Genomic DNA, 15,036 nt, shown 5'->3' on the forward strand with positions numbered 1-15,036 from the left:
ACACACACATCTATACCCACCACACACACCACACACATCTATACCCACCACACACACCTACACACACCACACATCTACACCTACACACGCACCTACTCCTACCCATAAACACATACACACCTACACATACACCTACACACACCACACACATCTACACCCACCACACACACCTACACATACACACCTACATTCATACACCTACATACACACCCCTACACACACCTACACACTCATACACCTACACACACCTACACATACACCACACAATTTATACCCATCACACACACCTGCACACACACCACACACACATCTATACCCACCACACACACCTGCACACACACACCACACAAACATCTATACCCACCACACCTGCACACATACCACACACACCTACACATACACACCTACACATACACCTACACCACACATCTACACCCACCACACACACCTACACATACCTACATTCATACACCTACATACACACCCCTACACACACTACACCTACACACTCATACACCTACACACCTGCACACACCACACACACATCTATACCCACCACACACACCTACACACACCACACACATCTATACCCACCACACACCACACACACCACACACATCTACACCTACACACACAAACACATACACACACATACACCTACACCACACACATCTACACCCACCACACACACCTACACATATGCACCTACATTCATACACCTACATACACACCCCTACACACACCACACCTACACACATACACCTACACACACACACCACACACATCTATACCCACCACACACACCTGCACACACACCACACACATCTACACTTACACCTACACATACATACACACCTATACATACAGCTACACACACCATACACATCTACACCTACACAACCTACACATACACACCTACATTCATACACCTACAGATACCACACCTACACTCATACTCCTACATACACACCCCTGCACCCCTACACACAGACTGACACACCTACACATTCATACACTGACACACCTACACACCCCCCTACACACACTGACACACCTAAACACACACCCCTACACACGTCTCCCAAAGTGGCAGCAGGCCTGACCCGAAAGGCACACCCCTGTTAGAAGCTGCGCCCTCCAGTGGCCCTGGCACTGCCGGCCCTCCGCCATCAGCGTGACTCTCTCTCACCCAGATGGGAGGTGGCTGTGAGAAGAGCATCAGTGACTGGATGGTGAGACAAGGCATGGTGAGCAGGGGCCAGGCCCGGCCGCCCGGAAAGCTGGGATTGCTCGCAGGGCTCCTGCCAGGCGTGGGTGTGGGGCACCATGCTGCTGTCCAAGGGAGTGGGACCCAGGAGAAGACCCAGAGGAGTGAGGAGGGGCAGCTGAGGGCCCTGCGGCGCCCCTGGGCTCAGGCTGTTCCCGGGTTGGCCCGGCCAGCCCAGCTTCCGCAGCTCCTCTGTGCCCAGTTCCCACTCTTGAGTCTCAGGCAAGGGCAAGGTGGCCCCTCTGGCATCTAAGAGGCGATGGGGATAGCGGAGCGGGAGAGGGAGCCGGTGTGGGCAGCTGGGCGCTGGCTGCTGCCACTGCTGCTGGGAAGTCGGCTCCTGCCTTCTCTCTGGGCTCTGCTCCCGCCTGGGGGGTCCTCAGGTGCTGGGTGACGGAGCTTGGAAACCAAACTGGCCTGGTTGGGGAAAGACTGTCTTTTCTAAAGTAGCTAACTAGTAACTAGTGCTATTAGTGCCATTACTGATTAATTGTAATAGGAACTGGCCTATTGGTTTCTTGAGCATCTCCTCCATGCCAGGCCCTGTGCTAAGCTTTTGACATCCCATTTCATCCTCACAGCCACCTGGACGGTAAGTACTGCTGCTAGCCTCACCCTAAGGACGAGGGAAATCAGGCGCAGAGAAGTTAAGTAACCCGCCCACAGTCACACTGTGTTAAGGGGTGAGCCAGATCCAGCTTTTTCTGACTCTGAAGTCTGTGCCCATGACCTCCAACTGGAGTCTGCCACTGCAGAAGCCGTTAGAGAAGAGAGCCTCCAACTCCTGCCCCTGTGTGGGAGCCATCTGGCACAGCCCATGCCTTTGTGGCCCAAAGTGAAATGTCCCCATCTGTAATGCCGCCTCTCTGGGTCTACCCACCTGGCCTTGTCTGGTCAACTTGGCACCTCTGCTCTCAGGCCCTGCTATGCCCCCTTCTATCGTGAAGTCTGCGTCTGCAGAGGCACCAGGGAATGGAACCTGGGGACCCCTGGCCCACTAACCATGTCCCCACCCCAGCCTTCGTGGCTGGAGAAAATGCCTGGGGTCCGTCCCTGGGCTTGGTGTGTCTTTTGTCAGATGCTCCTGAGAACCTGCAGCATAGCCCCTGCCCCAGGCCATTGCCCAAAGCCCCTCCTCCAGCCTAGAACCGTTACCCGCAGGGTGTGTCGGAACTGGCGTTCCTCTCAAGGGGAAGGAGCTCCCTCTGACCCCTGGCCCTGCTCCAGCTGCTGGGAGCCCTGTCCCCTGCTTAGTCTCCTGGCTCTGCACCTCCCTCGCCCACAGCCTGGCACAAAGGGCCCAGTGGTGGGTCCGGGCAGCTAGGCAGCTGAGGCTGGGCTGAGAGGCTGCCCAGGGCCACCCAGCTGCCAGGTGCTGAGCTAGCACGTCTTCCACCTTGTCACCCAGGGCACTGCCCTCCCTGCCTCACCCTCTGCCCTTCCTTCCAGATCCCAGTCACCCAGGCCTGCCTCATGGAGGACATCGAGCAGTGGCTGTCCACTGACGTGGTACGTTGGGGCCCAGTCAGCTGGACGCAAAAGCTCAGGCCCACTCCTCACCCACAAAGCAGGAAGACCCGTTGTTCTCACAAGAAATGAGCCAAGGGGCCAGGGTATTCTTGTATAGCATATAGTACTCTGAGAGCAGAGGGGCACACTTAAAGTCCCCATCTCCTGCCACCTGCCCATCTTGTGTTTGGCACGCCCCCTCCCCCAGAGAAGGCCTGGGCACAGTAGCCTCTCAGCTGCTTCCCAGAGCCTGCTCCCAAGGTGAGGTGCCAGTGGGTGTCAGCCCACCTTAGGGATGTCGGGGCAGGCTAGAGAGGCTAACCGAGGAAGCATAGCGGCACCAGGCTCTTACCTGCAGTAGCTCAGGAGGCTCCAGCCACTTGCAGAGAGAACCCATCCCCACCCCGTTTACAGATCAGAAGACTGATAAGCACCTGTCCTCTAAAGGGAAGCACCCGGGAGGAGGAGGGCAGGTGCCAGTCATGGGGACCCCAAGCTCTGCCACCCTCTCAGGGAGCAGAAGAGGCAGGGCCAGACCCAGCTTCTCCATCCAGGGCTCCTACCCCAGCATCTGCCATCCCCTCTCTGGGCACCAAGGCCCACATGGGCGCCTGGGCGTTTCAGGCCCAGAAGCCGCCTTCTGCAGGTGAAGAGACCATTTCTGCCCAGGACTAAGCCACAGGGCACGGACTTAGGCTTTCTGTCTGGTGGCAGAAGCCTCACCCCCTCCCTAGCTTGCAGTGTCAGCATGAATGGCCCTCAGCCTCTGGGTGTCAGCCTTTGCCCCCGGGGGTGAGGACCGTCCACCCCTTGTGACCCTCCCAAGGAAAGGAATCAGCACTCATCAAGGACCCGCTGGGCACCAGGTGCTAGGCTTGACATGCGACGTATTATCTCATTTCAGCTTACCAGCAACCCTCCAAGTTAGCTTCAGCCCCCACCCCGCCCCCATTTTACAGAAGGGAAAACAAGGCTCAGGAAGCGCCACCCCAGGAAGGCCCACGGCTCAGCCCGGGTCCAGGCCCTGGGACCTGGGTGGCGGGGGCGTGCAGACCCTGCTGGGACCCAGTGCTCAGGTTCAGCAGGGCCAGAGCTGTAGCCCCACTGCCCCAGGCTGACTGTGCTGGGGGCCCCGCTAACCTCTGCCTCCTTTCCTTCTACCTTCTCAGGGGAATGATGCGGAAGAGCCTAAGGGGGTCACCAGCGAAGGTAGTAGTCCCCGCCCCTGCCCGCCCTTTCCTTTCCCCAGGGCTCTGGCCTCAGAGCCCACCTTCACCCTCACCGTCACCCTCACCCCTTCCTCTAGAATTTGACAAATTCCTGGAAGAACGCGCCAAAGCCGCGGATCGATTGCCCAACCTCTCCAGCCCCTCAGCTGAGGGGCCCCCGGGTCCCCCACCTGGCCCAGCACCCCGGAAGAAGACCCAGGAGAAAGATGATGACATGCTGTTTGCCTTATGAGTGTGGGGTCTGGCACCCTGCAGCCCACGTCCCCACTGCTCTCACACCCTCAGGCTGGGACCTCCCTCCCTCCTCTGCTGTCAAGGCTGCTTTGGGGGTGGCTCGTTACCCCCTTTTCTCCTCTTTGAAGATGGAGCTGCTTCAGCTGCAGCTGGGGGTGTGGAGGCAGTGGGATGAGCTGGGGACAGGTCTGCACTGCAGTGGGATCTGGCTGCTCTGCCTCCTTTCCCACCCCGGCTGACCATGAGACTTTGCTGAGAAGTGGAGGCCCCAAGACAGGCTGGCTGGCCCAGTGTGACTCTCCTCGGCTGAGTCATGCCCTGCTGTGGGCCCATGCCCTGTGGAGCCCTTCAGAGCCCACACTGCCAGTTGGGGCCTGGCTGGAAGCCGGTCACAGTGGAGATTGTGTCGAGTCTGTTGCCCGTTCCCCGCTCTGCTGCGTGGGGCCCCGTGGCTTTGGCTGGCCATCAAGGGCAGGGTGTGGAGGTGTGGAGGCCCTCTGAGGAGCTGCGGCGGCCCAGGTACGAAGCTGCAACTCTGCACGCAGGGGGCAAGATCTCACCAGCCCCAGGCTGCAGGTGAGGCTTCAGGGGACGCTGGGGCCCCACTGTCCCTCCACTGCCTTGTCATCCATCCTTCCTCTGTTCCTTCTGGCCGGGCACCACAGCACTGGGGCTCAGCTCTTGGTTGATCCTCTTGTACTGGGAGAGGTGCCTTTTGTGTCCCCAATTAAAGGTAGAAAACCACCCTGCTAGCAGCATTGTCGAGTCTCCGGTGAGAAATGACTTCTTGGCCTCACAGAGGCAGCGACTACTTTGGGCAGGGCTGGGGGCCACCCGAGAGGTGAGCATCTGTAGATGGTGCAGGGGAGGGACAGGAGCAAGCACCCAGCTACACTACGCAGGTGCCGCACCTCCCACCTCACATGGCAGGCTCCAGCCACCGCCCCTGCCCGGAGGATGCATGCCCTCCCCAGCTGACATCCCTCCCTCAAGGCACTTCACGCTGCTGTCCCGTGAGGCCAGCTCCTGCCCTGCACAGAGCACACTAATCACAAGGGCTGGGGCCCGTGTGGACTGCGTGGGCATGTGGGGTACACAGGCCACAGGAGAATGCTGGCCTTCCGAGGCCAGGTGCCAGGCACTGCCTGGGGCTACGCACTGGCTCGTAGCATCACAACAGCCTGGGAGAAGCAAAGTGAGCATCCTCGATGTATACACGTGAAGTCTACGACTCCTGAGCCACACAAGCTGCCCAGCTCAGAGGAGGAAGCTCATGCAGTTGTTTGTCATGTGCCAGCACTTCCTCGTGCAGAAACGCATCCTGCCCGTTTTCCAGGCACCGAGGCTAAGTTACCTCCATGGCAGCTCAGGAGCCCCAGGTCTTGGGGTGCCACCTTTTCAGGTGTGGGATCTCTAGGCCAAACTCCCCGGGAGTCACTGCCCAGGTATGTTGGAGCCTCCTGGCCCAGGACACGGTCGGGGAATGGAGGGGGGCTGGTGTGGGGCCGAAGCAATTGAGTCCACAGTGTCCTGGGCTCCTGGGAGAGGGCCCGGTTCTGTGTGAGCAGCCATTGGTTCCCATGGGCAGTGGGCAGGCAGCACCTGCCATCTGAGGTATGGTCTGGAGCTGGGCATACAGGAGACCAGGCCCAGCCCAGCCTTCAAGATGGAGTTGGGGCAAGGAAAGCAGCTGAGGGCAGGCACAGTGGCACCAGGCAGGGAAACGGGAGGCCCTGCCGCCATGAGGATGCTCATGGTCCAGGCCAGGCGCTCTCTGCCACATCCAGGGCATCTGTGAGCCCCTGCCAGGTGCCCTACCCTGGCCCAGCCTTTTTCATACCTCACAACAGCCCTATGGGGTCAACGATGTTGGCCACCAGTTACAGCTGGTTAAACTGAGGCTGGGGGAAGAAGGGAGTTGTCTGGTTATACACTAAGTAATGGAAGACTAGGACCCCCAACCTTCCTCACTGCTGCCTCACCTGCCTGCCCCACCCACACCCCACTGCCTGCTTCCCTCATTCTCTCCCTACTTAACTGGGGACCTCTTAGGGGGAGTTGTGATTTTACAAGGATCAAAGCCGAGGCCTCGTCTCCCCTGTGTTAGCTGGGAAACACAAGGAAACTTCCACAGATGGCTCCCTGGGCCAGGTCGTTCATTCGTCCCTGTGGGTGCATCCCCTGGGAGCCAGCTGCACACAGCATAGCGCTAGATGCCTGCCAGACAGAAGTGAGGCGGCCAGATGTCAGTCCAGTGGGCTCACGTGGGAGGGAAAAGGACGAGAAAGACAGACATAAATTCAATCATTGTTCTGCACTGTGAAATGAAGAAGATGGGACGGGATGCCCAGGGCCAGGAGGCTCTCTGTGAGGACGGCCCAAGACTGCAGAGGTAAGATGGGGCGAGCCAAGCCATGGAGGGCCTTGAATGCCAGGCAGGAGGCGGCCCCTGCAGAGGTCTCAGCTTGTCTGGCTGGAACAGTCCTGGGCTGCCTGAGGGCCTCCTTCAGAGAGAAGGCTGCTGGGGCTGCGTGGGGGCTGGTGGGCGCTGGCGGAAATTCATCAGCGCAGTCAGGCAGGGTTTCCTGGCCGTAGGCTGGCTGAGGCCGCAGGCCTGGGCCGGATCACTTTACAGCTGCAGGAAGTCTTGGCCCCAAGAAAATGAGGGCCAGCTGCCTGGTGGGGGCCTTGGGCAGCAGCGGGGCCTCCACCTGGCACCACAGGGCAGGATCAATGAGGTGCCGCAGCTCCTGCCGGGCCCAGCTGCATCAGAAGGCACTGGGCCCGGGGCACGGGGGGAGGGGTTGAGTGGAGCTGGGAGGGGCCGGTGGGCAGGGGAGAGGGCGCCCCAGGCCTGCCTTTGAAGAAGCCTTTGGCAGAGCCTCCATCGAGCCCTCTCCCTCCTGGCTCCCCTGGGCCCCCACCATCCCACTCTGGGCCTGGACACTGACCCCTCCACCTCCTGCCCCATTGTCAGTACCCACCCCTGACCGGCCACTTCTGGGCTGCGTGACCTTAGGCAAATTACTTAACCTTTCTGTGCTTCCGTTTTCTCACTGGTAAAATGGGCAAATAACAGTCGCTCCCTCATACAGTTCTTAGGGTTGACTGAGCCAACAAGTAACCCAGCACCTCCCATGTAGAAAATGCTCTGTTCATGTTGTTATTGTCACGGATGGTCCCCCCTCCCTTCCAGAATGGCATGTGCTCCAGACACCTGGCTCAGAGCCCTGCCCCTCAGACTCCTCAGTAATTCTAGGGACCCCTGCTCTGCCTCTGGTATTGCCTTCCCAGCTCCGGAAAAACCTCTGTCCCTACTCCCCACTGGGGGAGTACCAAAGGATGGTGTCTTTCCTCCTGGTTCTGGGCTGCCACCCCTAAGAGGGTCAGGGCTGTCTTGATCCCGGCAACGGGGCAGGGTCCCTCTAGCGGTCCTGGATTGGGCTCTGCTGACTCTCAGTAGGCGCTTTAGGAAGCCTCTGACCTCTCCAAGGTGGCTGGAGGTAGGCCCAGTTCTGAGGCCTGAGCACGTGCTATCGCCCCGGCTCAGGGTCAGTGTTCCAGGGCGACCACGAGATGGCAGCAGCGCTGCATGTACAGGGCTTGCCGGGGCACTAGGGTGGAGTCCGCCGCGGCCAAGTCAGCCCCGTACGGGGAGAGAGGGGCGGGTGCTGCCGGCTCCTCCCTGCCCCGCGCGAGCGCGCGCGCGCGCGCGCGCGCGCGCGCACACACACACACACACACACACACACACACACACACACACACCCTCTGACAGGTGGGGCTGAGTAACAATGGTGATGGGGCTGGGAGCTGGAGTCCAAGGATCTGGCTTCACCGGCTGGGCTCTGCTGTGGGACTGCCCAGGGGATTTCATCTCTGGAAGTCTCAGATCTTCTTAGAGCTCCCGACTCACAGGGTTGTGGGGAGGATTTGGTGAGACAAGCTGGGAGCTCAGCCACGGGAGCTTTGGGTGGGCAAAAGCGAACCCGGTCCCCTCCCTCTCTTAACAGAGCTCCCGGTGTGCCGTCCCTGGGGCCCCTGCTCCCGCGCCTTCTCGCCGACACACATCCGTGTGCATTGCCGTTTCTGTCTGCACGTGTAGACAAACCACGAACTCGCCCAGTAACTCCAGCTCCACCACAGATTCCTTCTTTTCCGCCCTTCGCCTGTGTGTAACTCCCTCCTCCAGCAGTGAGAAACCTGCTTCCCGCCGTCCTTCATTCCTTCTCTCCCTCCATCCCCGCAGTAGCCTATCTCTGTTGCCACCACTGCCCCGTCGTGCCCAGTGCCTCCCACCCTCTCCAGGTGGACTGCCACCACCCTGTCCCACAGACAAGCCCCTAGACACAGAAACCTTCTTCCTCACAGTTCTAGAGGCTGAAGGTCAACATCACGGACACGGAGTCCATCTGCTCAGTTGGTTCCTTCGGGCCCCTCCTTGGCTGTAGATGGCCATCTTCTCCCTGGGGCCTCACATCATCTCCTTTCTGCATCTCTCTGTGTTCAAAAGTCCCATTTTTGTAAGGACACCATTCATCAAGGATTAGAGTCCACTTAATGATCTATTGTACCTTAATCACCTCTTTTTGGTTTTTCGTTTGTTTGTTTTGTTTTTTTGAGACGGAGTTTCGCTCTTGTTGCCCCGGCTGTAGTGCAATGGCGCAATCTCAGCTCACTGCAACCTCCGCCTCCCAGTTCAAGTGATTCTCCTGCCTCAGCTTCCCAAACAGCTGAGATTACAGGCATGCACCACCACACCCAGCTAATTTTGTATTTTTAGTACAGACGAGTTTTCTCCATGTTGGTCAGGCTGGTCTCAAACTCCCGACCTCAGGTGATCCACCCTCCTCAGCCTCCCAAAGTGTTGGGATTACAGGCGTGAGCCACCGCGCCCGGCACCTTAATCACCTCTTTAAAGCCCCTACCTCCAAATACAACCAAATACAATTGCATTCTGATATAGTAGGGGTTAGAGATTCAACATACGAATTCAAAGGGACGAAGGAGCCCTGTATGGCCCTCTGTTGCCCTCTAGGCCCTGGGTCCATTCTCCCAGGCACACTGCTCTCTGGCAGGTGGTCACAGTGTCTTCAGAGGGGCTGCCACATGAAACACCCACCTCCACTCCCTACCCCCTGCCCTAGTGGGAGTTTGAGAGTGGCTAGATTCATCCTAGGGCAGCCTAGCCTTAGATCCAAGGATTAGCCATGGGACCAGGAGCGAGCAGGAGTGCTGGCAGAGTGGAGGGAGATACAGGCGCTGGGAGCCGGGCTAGGGGCTGCTCCCCTGGTCCCCACGGCTGCTCGTTGTTTCAGAGCAGACCCAAGTGGGTGAGCTGGCAGGTTTCACTTCCACCAACCCTGGTACAGGGCGAGACTGGAGGAAGCAGCGTCGCCAGGCCGCATCCTCACCCCTTGCCTCTGACTCAGGACTCCTCTGATGTCTTCCTTCCCCTGCTGCAGGCTGGCCCTGCACCCTCTGTGCACTGTGGACCAGGCTGGCCAGCAGAGGGAAGGAACCCAAGCTGACCAGGGCCCCCAAATCCCCAGTGGGTCAGAGGCAGCTTGGCAGGGCACTTGGACCTCTTGAGGCCGGTAAGAAATATACAGAGAGGGAAAGGGAGGCCAGGGAGGGGAGGGACATGCCCTGGCCAGTGTGCTGCCTCCCTACCTGATGCAGGGGCCCAGGAGGCTCCGTGTGCCAGCCCAGCTGCCTGGGGAGGGAGCAGCCCACACCCACCCACGAGCACAGGGAAGTCAGTGCAGGACAGAGGGTGGGGTCTCCTGGGTCCCCTGTGTCAGGTCCAAACACTGCCCAGGAGTCAGCCAACCCGGCTTCCAGCCGTGCACAGCCACTGACTTCCTGTTTGATTTGGAGCAAGCCTTTTCCTCTCTCTAGGCCTCAATCTCCCCATCTGTTAATAGGCTTGAATTAAGACAGCCTATCACCCCTTTGCACTCTGCTTTTCTGCCCTAACAACCCCCAAATTCCATAATCCTCCTTCCAAAAAGGAAAGAAATAGGAGGACAGAAACTCAAATATCTACAAGAGGGGGAAGTAGGGCCCCTGGGTTCATCTCCCCCTCCAGGACCAACAGGGGTAGGGAAACACCTGCCCAAGGTTCAGTGGGACCAATGGGACAGCACGGGAGGCGACCACCCACACACCCTGCTGAGTGCCTGAATGGGAGCTGGCCGCCTAGGGGCAGGAGGGAACCGAAACCCAAGCCAGGGACATCCTTGCACCTGCCCCAGGGTACCCCTGGGAAAGGGGAAGTAGCTGAACTGAGGAGTAGGGGTGCTGCCCATGCTCCCCACAGGACCCTGCCCTCACTGGAGACCTTGGAAGCCCCGTCAAAACTGAATCTTCGGCCGGGCGTGGTGGCTCACGCCTGTAATCACAGCACTTTGGGAGGCAGAGGTGGGTGGATCACCTGAGGTCAGGAGTTTGAGACCAGCCTGGCTAACATGGCAAAATCCTGTCTCTACTAAAAATACAAAAATTAGCCAGGCGTGGTTGGGGGCACCTGTAAATCCCAGCCACCGGGGAGGCTGAGGCAGGAGAATCGCTTGAACCCGGGAGGCAGAAGCTGCAGTGAGCCAAAATCACGCCACTGTACTCCAGCCTGGGCAACAAGAGCAAGACTCCATCTCAAGAAATATGTAAGTTAGGCCGGGCGCGGTGGCTCAAGCCTGTAATCCCAGCACTTTGGGAGGCCGAGACGGGCGGATCACGAGGTCAGGAGATCGAGACCATCCTGGCTAACACGGTGAAACCCCGTCCCTACTAAAAAATACAAAAAACTAGCCGGGCGATGTGGCGGGCACCTGTAGTCCCAACTATTCGGGAGGCTGAGGCAGGAGAATGGCGTAAACCTGGGAGGCGGAGCTTGCAGTGAGCTGAGATCCGGCCACTGCACTCCAGCCTGGGAGACAGAGCAAGACTCCGTCTCAAAACAAAAAGAAAAAAAAGAAATATATAAGTTAAAACAAAACAACAACCACCACCACCAAAAAAAAAAAAAAAAAAAAAAAAAAAAAAATTAAAAAAAAAAAAAAACCCCCCCCCCCAAAAAAAAAAAAAAAAAAAAGAATCTTCATTTTACAAAGGAGGGGGTGAGATCAGAAAAGTCAACTGACTAATCCAAGGCCACAGAGCTGGCAAGTGAAACACTGAGTCCCCTTTTCTGGGGAGAAAAGGTCCCCGGGGAATCAGGGTAAAGTTCATTTTATTCTGGGCCTGGAGCTGTGCCTAGGGCTGCCTTGGGCTGGAAAAGTCACTGTGTACATTATCTGTGTGAGTGGCCCTGAGCCCTGCAGGCCGCTTAGGCTGCAGAGGACCCCTGCAGGGAGAGGGCTGGCTGTTGAGGTCGGGCCCTCCCTCAGGATCCCTTCTCAGGCCCAGACTGGTGCAGAGACTTGCCCAAGGCCACACAGCAAATTTGTATCAGAACTGAGACTAGAAACCCGGTCCTCCACAGCACCTGCCCCGCAGGAGTGGGGCGAATGGAGGACACGGGGAAATCTGTCTTCAGAAGCCCCTCGCCAGCACCCTGCACCCTGCTGTGGGCTTCCACAGAACAGTCAGCCTCAGAGACCAACTAGGCCAGTGGGTTCTAAAACCTTCTGTCCCCAAGGAATTCTTCTATCATGGTCTCCCCAAGACTCTGGATTTAGAAGAGTTTTGTTTGTTTTAGTTTTTGGCCACAAAACATTCTGGAATGCATTAAGTTGTTAATATTTTTTCCCTTTTGGGCATCAGTAATCAGACTTTTTTTTTTTTTTTTTTTGAGATGGAGTCCCACTGTGTCCCCCAGGCTGGAGTGCAGTGGTGTGATCTCAGCTTACTGCAACCTCTACCTCCCTGGTTCAAGTGATTCTCCTGCCTCAGCCTCCCAAATAGCTGGGATTACAGACACATGCCACCACACCCGGCTAACTTTTGTGTTTTTAGTAGAGACGGGGTCTCACCATGTTGGCTAGGCTGGTCTTGAGCTCCTGACCTCAAGTGATCCACTCACCTCGACCTCCCAAAGTGCTGGGATTATAGGCGTGAGGCACTGCGCCCAGCGGTAATCAGACTTTTAATACACCAACGCAGTATCTCATTCCATCCAAAAGTGCTCCAATTGCCTGGGCAGCCTCATCCCAGGGAACTAACAGCACAGCCTCTGTTTACCCAGCCCCTCTAGGCCCACCCACTGTTGGGAGCAGAACCCCAACCCAAAAGGGCAGGAGTTGAAGATGGCTGTGCTCACTTCCAGCCAGGGGTTCCACCATGGCTTCTGCCAGCCTTGGCCTTCACATGCATTGGGCATCTCCATCGATGGCCACCCTGGGTTCTGCGCCGTCCCCACATAAACATGGCTCTGCCCTTCCATCCCCTCACCGTGACTCTGCAACACAGGGACCCAGGAGACAGAGACAAGGAAGGGGGAGCAAAGGAGCTGGCCATACCCTTCTGTAGTGCTAAGGGGAGGGAGAAGGCGATATTAAATTCGATGTGAGGTTAAACTTTAAGACCGGACTTTTTTTTTTTTTTTTTTGAGATGGGATCTCATTCTGTCGCCCAGGTTGGAGTGTAGTGGCACTATCTCGGCTCACTGCAGCCTCTGCCTCCTGGGTTCAAGTGATTCTCCTGCCTCAGCCACCCAGGTAGCTGGGATTACAGGTGTGCACCACTATGCCTGGCTAATTTTTGTTTGTAGCAGAGATAGGGTTTCACCATGTTGGCCAGGCTGGTCTCAAACTCCTGAGCTCAAGTGACCCACGCACCTCAGCCTCCCAAACTGCTGGGATTACATGCGTGAGCCGCTGCGCCCGTCCAAGATTGGACTTCTTCATACTTAAAAGTGACAAGAAAGTTAGCAAAACCACCCAAGATGTCACAAAGGACTCTGGTGGAGGCTGGGCATGGTTGAAGACAATGGTTGGAGAAAAGGAAGCTCTGTCATGTCCAGGTTTGTGCACAGTGACTTTGGATCTGCAGGCTTGGGGAGGGAGCTGGAGACAGCTGGACTGCTCTGCTCGTAAGAGGGAGGTGAATCATACCGGGCCGTCTGGAAGAGGGCCTGAGAGCACAGAGACAGGAACCGGGAAGGGGAAGAGAGAGAAGGCAGGAGAGGGTGAGCCACCGGGCCCCAGGCAAAGAGTTGGGGAGGATCAGAGGTGAACTACTGGGGTGGAGGGAGGGAAGGGAGAAGAGTAGCCAAAAAAGATTCAGAAGAACAGATGCTGTGTTACATTGTTCTCTAGGTTCTGTCTAATGTCACCCCTCTCTGTGGCCCTGAGATCTTTAGTAAATGCTCTGCTCACAAGTATTGGTCAAGATCAGGATTTTGGGCCTGGCGCAGTGACTCACCCCTGTAATCCCAGCACTTTGGGCAGCCAAGGCAGATGGATCACCTGAGGTCAGGAGTTCAAGACCAGCCTGGCCAACATAGTGAAACCTCATCTCTACTAAAAATACAAAAAATTAGCCAGACGTGGAGGCGGGCACCTGTAATCCCAGCTATTTGGAAGGCTGAGGCAAGAGAATTGCCCAAACCCGGGAGGGGAGTTGCAGTGAGCAGAGATGGCGCCACTGCACTCCAGCCTGGGCAACAGAAAGAGACTCTGTCTCAAAAATAAATAAATAAATAAATAAATAAGGGGTTTTGGGGAACAGGGGAAGGGGCAAGTTTCATGTCTGAGTCAGCACAGTTCAGAGCAGAAATAGGAAGAAGCTGGGACAGCAGGGCGAGGGAAATGGTGAAAACGCAAGTACCAGGGATCGCTGGAATCTTCAGGAGGACTTTGGGCTTTTTTTTTTTTTTTTTTGAGACGGAATCTCGCTCTGTCACTGGGGCTGGAGTGCAGTGGCCAGATCTCAGCTCACTGCAAGCTCCGCCTCCCGGGTTCCCGCCATTCTCCTGCCTCAGCCTCTGGAGTAGCTGGGACTACAGGCGCCCGCCACCTCGCCCGGCTAGATTTTGTATTTTTTAGTAGAGACAGTGTTTCACCGTGTTAGCCAGGATGGTCTCGATCTCCTGACCTCGTGATCCGCCCGTCTCGGCCTCCCAAAGTGCTGGGATTACAGGCTTGAGCCACCGCGCCCGGCCTGGACTTTGGGCTTTTACTGGACATGAAGTTAGGGGAGGACTCTGCCCTTCCCTCAGTGACTTCTTCACATGCTGCCAAATACATTTCGTTTGTTTTTATAAGAAATGGGATCTTGCTCTGTTGCCCAGATCGGAATGCAGTGGCATACGATTAATACCGTTTGTGCTCATGCCAACCTCGACTTCCCCCTGTCCTCTTTCCCCCACCCCTTTGCTAGGCGAGTCCTTCCCCCACCCAGGCCCTTCCTTGAGTACTAAGACCCCTACAGGCGCATACCCATTCATGCCCAGCTTAATTTTATTTTTATTTATTTTTTTTTTTTTTTTTTTTTTGAGACGGTCCTTGCTTTGTCTCCCAGGCTGGAGTGCAGTGGCACATCTCGCTCCCTGCAACTCCCATCCCCGGGTTCCGCCATTCTCCTGCTCGCCCTCCCAGTAGCGTGACTATAGGGCCCGCTACCACGCCGGTAAATTGTTTTGTTATTTTTAGTAGAACGGCGGTTTTCACCGGTTGCCCGGATGTCTCATCTCCTGACTTGCGTGATCCGCACCGCCTTCAGCCTCCCAAAGAGCTGGGATTACAAAGCGTGAGCCCACCGCGCCCCGGCCCTATTTTTTATTTTTTTAGAGGCAGTTTGCTCTGTCCCCCACCCCAGGCTGGGAGTGCAGTGGCACGATCCTCAGTCACTGCCAAC

At 56.9% G+C, this 15,036-nt stretch overlaps 1 protein-coding gene across 2 annotated transcripts in view; it reads left to right on the plus strand.

The window, feature by feature from the left end:
• The window catches only part of TOM1 (target of myb1 membrane trafficking protein), a 52,841-nt gene extending 47,842 nt beyond the window's left edge, over window positions 1-4,999 (plus strand). Inside the window, exons 13-15 of one of the 2 annotated variants that reach the window (XM_017890125.1) lie at window positions 2,717-2,776; window positions 3,946-3,988; window positions 4,083-4,999. In XM_017890125.1, coding sequence (XP_017745614.1) covers window positions 2,717-2,776; window positions 3,946-3,988; window positions 4,083-4,237 — 258 coding nt within the window. In that variant the 3' untranslated portion in view covers window positions 4,238-4,999. The remainder of the gene's footprint in view (window positions 1-2,716; window positions 2,777-3,945; window positions 3,989-4,082) is intronic. The other variant, XM_017890126.1, reaches the window with a different exon arrangement.
• Window positions 5,000-15,036: the final 10,037 nt, after the last annotated feature.

Source organism: Rhinopithecus bieti, unplaced genomic scaffold, assembly GCF_001698545.2.
Source record: "Rhinopithecus bieti isolate Rb0 unplaced genomic scaffold, ASM169854v2 scaffold_19737, whole genome shotgun sequence".
Lineage (NCBI taxonomy): Eukaryota > Metazoa > Chordata > Mammalia > Primates > Cercopithecidae > Rhinopithecus > Rhinopithecus bieti.